The following is a 2,444-nucleotide window of genomic DNA, read 5'->3' as shown; positions in this document are numbered from 1 at the left end:
TCTTTCCCTCTGCACCCCCCTTTCAGGGAGCTGTAAGGAATAATACGGTCTCCCCTGAGCCTCCTCTTCTCCAGGCTGAACTTCCCCAGCCCCCTCAGCCACTCTCCCCCAGGACTTGTGTTCCAGGCCCTTCCCCAACTCTGTTGCCTTTCTCTGGACATGCTCCAGCACCTCATCTATCAAAGGCATAAGGACAGCAATTGGTGTCGTGCCACAAACTCTTGCTAAAATTGCTGCTAGCTGTACTGAAAGTCAACTTTTGGTCTGAAGGTCACTGGGATTTTCTTTTTACAAAGAGAGACTTGGGTCTCCTATAGGGGGCCTCAGATAATTCGGCTGTCAAGGGCATTGTTTAAGCTATGGAATGTTTGGAGTGCTCCCCTGGGATGGCTGATGGGTGACAACATGGAAAGCTTTGAGTTTTTCCAGCTTTCTTCCTCACAAAAGTCCACCTTTGTCCTTGGCCGGTGCTACTAGAAGCAATTGATCTAGCCACTGCATGAGCCAAGTGCTCATTTGTGAGTCTAAAGAGTCAAATTATTGTCCCTTCACAACAGTTAATGAACTGATTTTTGAAAAAGAATTGTATCAGAAACATCCCAATTCATACCTCATCCTTCCACAATGACCTTCCACTCCCCAGGGGAGAAAAAGAAAAATCCTTTTATATTGTTTGCTCCTAAACAATTATGGAAAATAAAAAAAAAGCAAAGCACCATGACAATTACACTCCAGAAGCCCATCTTCCACCAGGCAAAAATATCTTTCCATCAACACCAACCTCCAAAGCAGTCAGGGAAAAAGAAAATAATCAGCTTTGAGTCTTTCTTGTGTTTATAACTGGAACTGAGACACAGAGATTGACCAGGGTAAGGCATTACTCTTCCCTTCATGCCATTTCTGCCCTCTTGCATGTTTATGTAACACATGCAAAAAACCCCACAATTCAGAAAAGAAACAAGAATATTAAAGAATTTTCAAACTCCTAGAACAAAGCACGATTCTTGAAATAACCCTCTCTAAATTGGCCTTGTCAATTCAGCTCAACACTTGCCTGCAAGGAATGACTTTTTGACAGTCAGCATCACCAGTTTCCTCCTTCCCCCAGCATTAGTGACATGTGAGGCAGGGGAGGAGAAAGGGCTTACTCCGGGGCTGCTAAATTCTTGTGATAGTTTTACAAGGCTGGTAAAAACCCATCTGAAGACTTGAAGTGCAGTGAAGTCAGTTTGGTACATCCGCCCACTCTGCAACCCAAGCCATCCCAGAAAAAGTCAGCCGTCCTGTCTCTTCCCAAGGCCAGCTGACTTCAAGCCAGGCTAGAAACCAGGTACTGTGCTTTACTGCAATAAAACAAGCTGTAGGATAAACTGGAGTCTTCCTGAAATGAAGATTAGTTTCACGACAAAGGTATCCAGGTTCCCCCCACCTAGACAGCTTCACCTTTAACCGTTGTCTTTTGAACAGTTAGTAGCATCTGCGCATTCCAAATGGAATTATCGGATACATTCACCATGACAACCCTTTTCAAAGGGAAAAAACAGTAACAACCAGACACACACCGGGTAAGAAAGAACCACCAGCATGATTTGGGTCATCCACAGAGGGTCTCTGACCAAGCAGCACACCGGCTTACCTCAGTATAACATCGGCTTGGACTCCAAACGTCTTCTGCTCCACTGCCTTCTGGAAGGACATCAGTGTGTTTTCTGGTGCCAGCTATGGGGGCAAAAAAGAAAAGCAATGAGAGATTAAAGTGGTAAAGTTTATGAAGCAGCATTAGTGAGGATGCTGGGAGGAAGGTTTAGAGATATTAAGAAATCAAAACAATTTAATTTGGCAGATGATGTAGTGGGCAGTTACACCGGAGTACCAGCATCCCCCTGGCAGAACTTCATCTTACTGAAGTCTGAAGACAACCAGTGCATTTGACTCCACTGATGGTCTTTCTCAGAGTTCAATGCTGAGTTAAAGACCTGCAGTACCAGACACCTGGCTAGCTTGAGGTCTGATACAAGATTAGTGTTTGAGAGATTTGCTTACCAGTGTGGTTCCCGAAAGAGTGGCTTGCTGGAGAACCCCAGAAAGTGATTATTGACATGATACCAATTCTCCATCCACAGGTTACAGATAGAGCTGTCTAAAACACCTTAACAGTTCTTCATGCTCCTACTTTTCCATGCAAACAGTGATTACAATGCCATTATAGAAAGAAGAAAGTCCATAAACCAGGTTATCATCAATACCATGGAGAATAACTAGACCACAGGTTCTGTAGCCCACATTTTATTTCCACATCTACTCATTCAGTCATCTATTACTCAGTCTAAAAGTCAGACGATTTCTCTAATAACAAACGTTCTAGTTAGTTTTTACAGCAATTAAAAAAAAAATAGTCCTAAATCTAGGAAATGTATCCCTATGGCTATCACAGATTAAGATTT

The 2,444-nt window shown here is 43.2% G+C and overlaps 1 protein-coding gene across 1 annotated transcript in view; it reads right to left on the bottom strand.

Annotated features, from left to right (window-relative positions):
- GDPD5 (glycerophosphodiester phosphodiesterase domain containing 5) overlaps window positions 1–2,444 on the bottom strand; it is a gene marked incomplete at its 5' end in the record, with an annotated part of 43,768 nt that overhangs the window by 21,277 nt on the left and 20,047 nt on the right. Inside the window, one exon of the mRNA XM_010159185.1 lies at window positions 1,637–1,719. Coding sequence (XP_010157487.1) covers window positions 1,637–1,719 — 83 coding nt within the window. The remainder of the gene's footprint in view (window positions 1–1,636; window positions 1,720–2,444) is intronic.

This window comes from Eurypyga helias, unplaced genomic scaffold (assembly GCF_000690775.1).
Source record: "Eurypyga helias isolate BGI_N326 unplaced genomic scaffold, ASM69077v1 scaffold4669, whole genome shotgun sequence".
Classification (NCBI taxonomy): domain Eukaryota; kingdom Metazoa; phylum Chordata; class Aves; order Eurypygiformes; family Eurypygidae; genus Eurypyga; species Eurypyga helias.
Note: the sequence above shows the minus strand (reverse complement) of the source record. Positions and strands in the feature narration are given on the sequence as shown.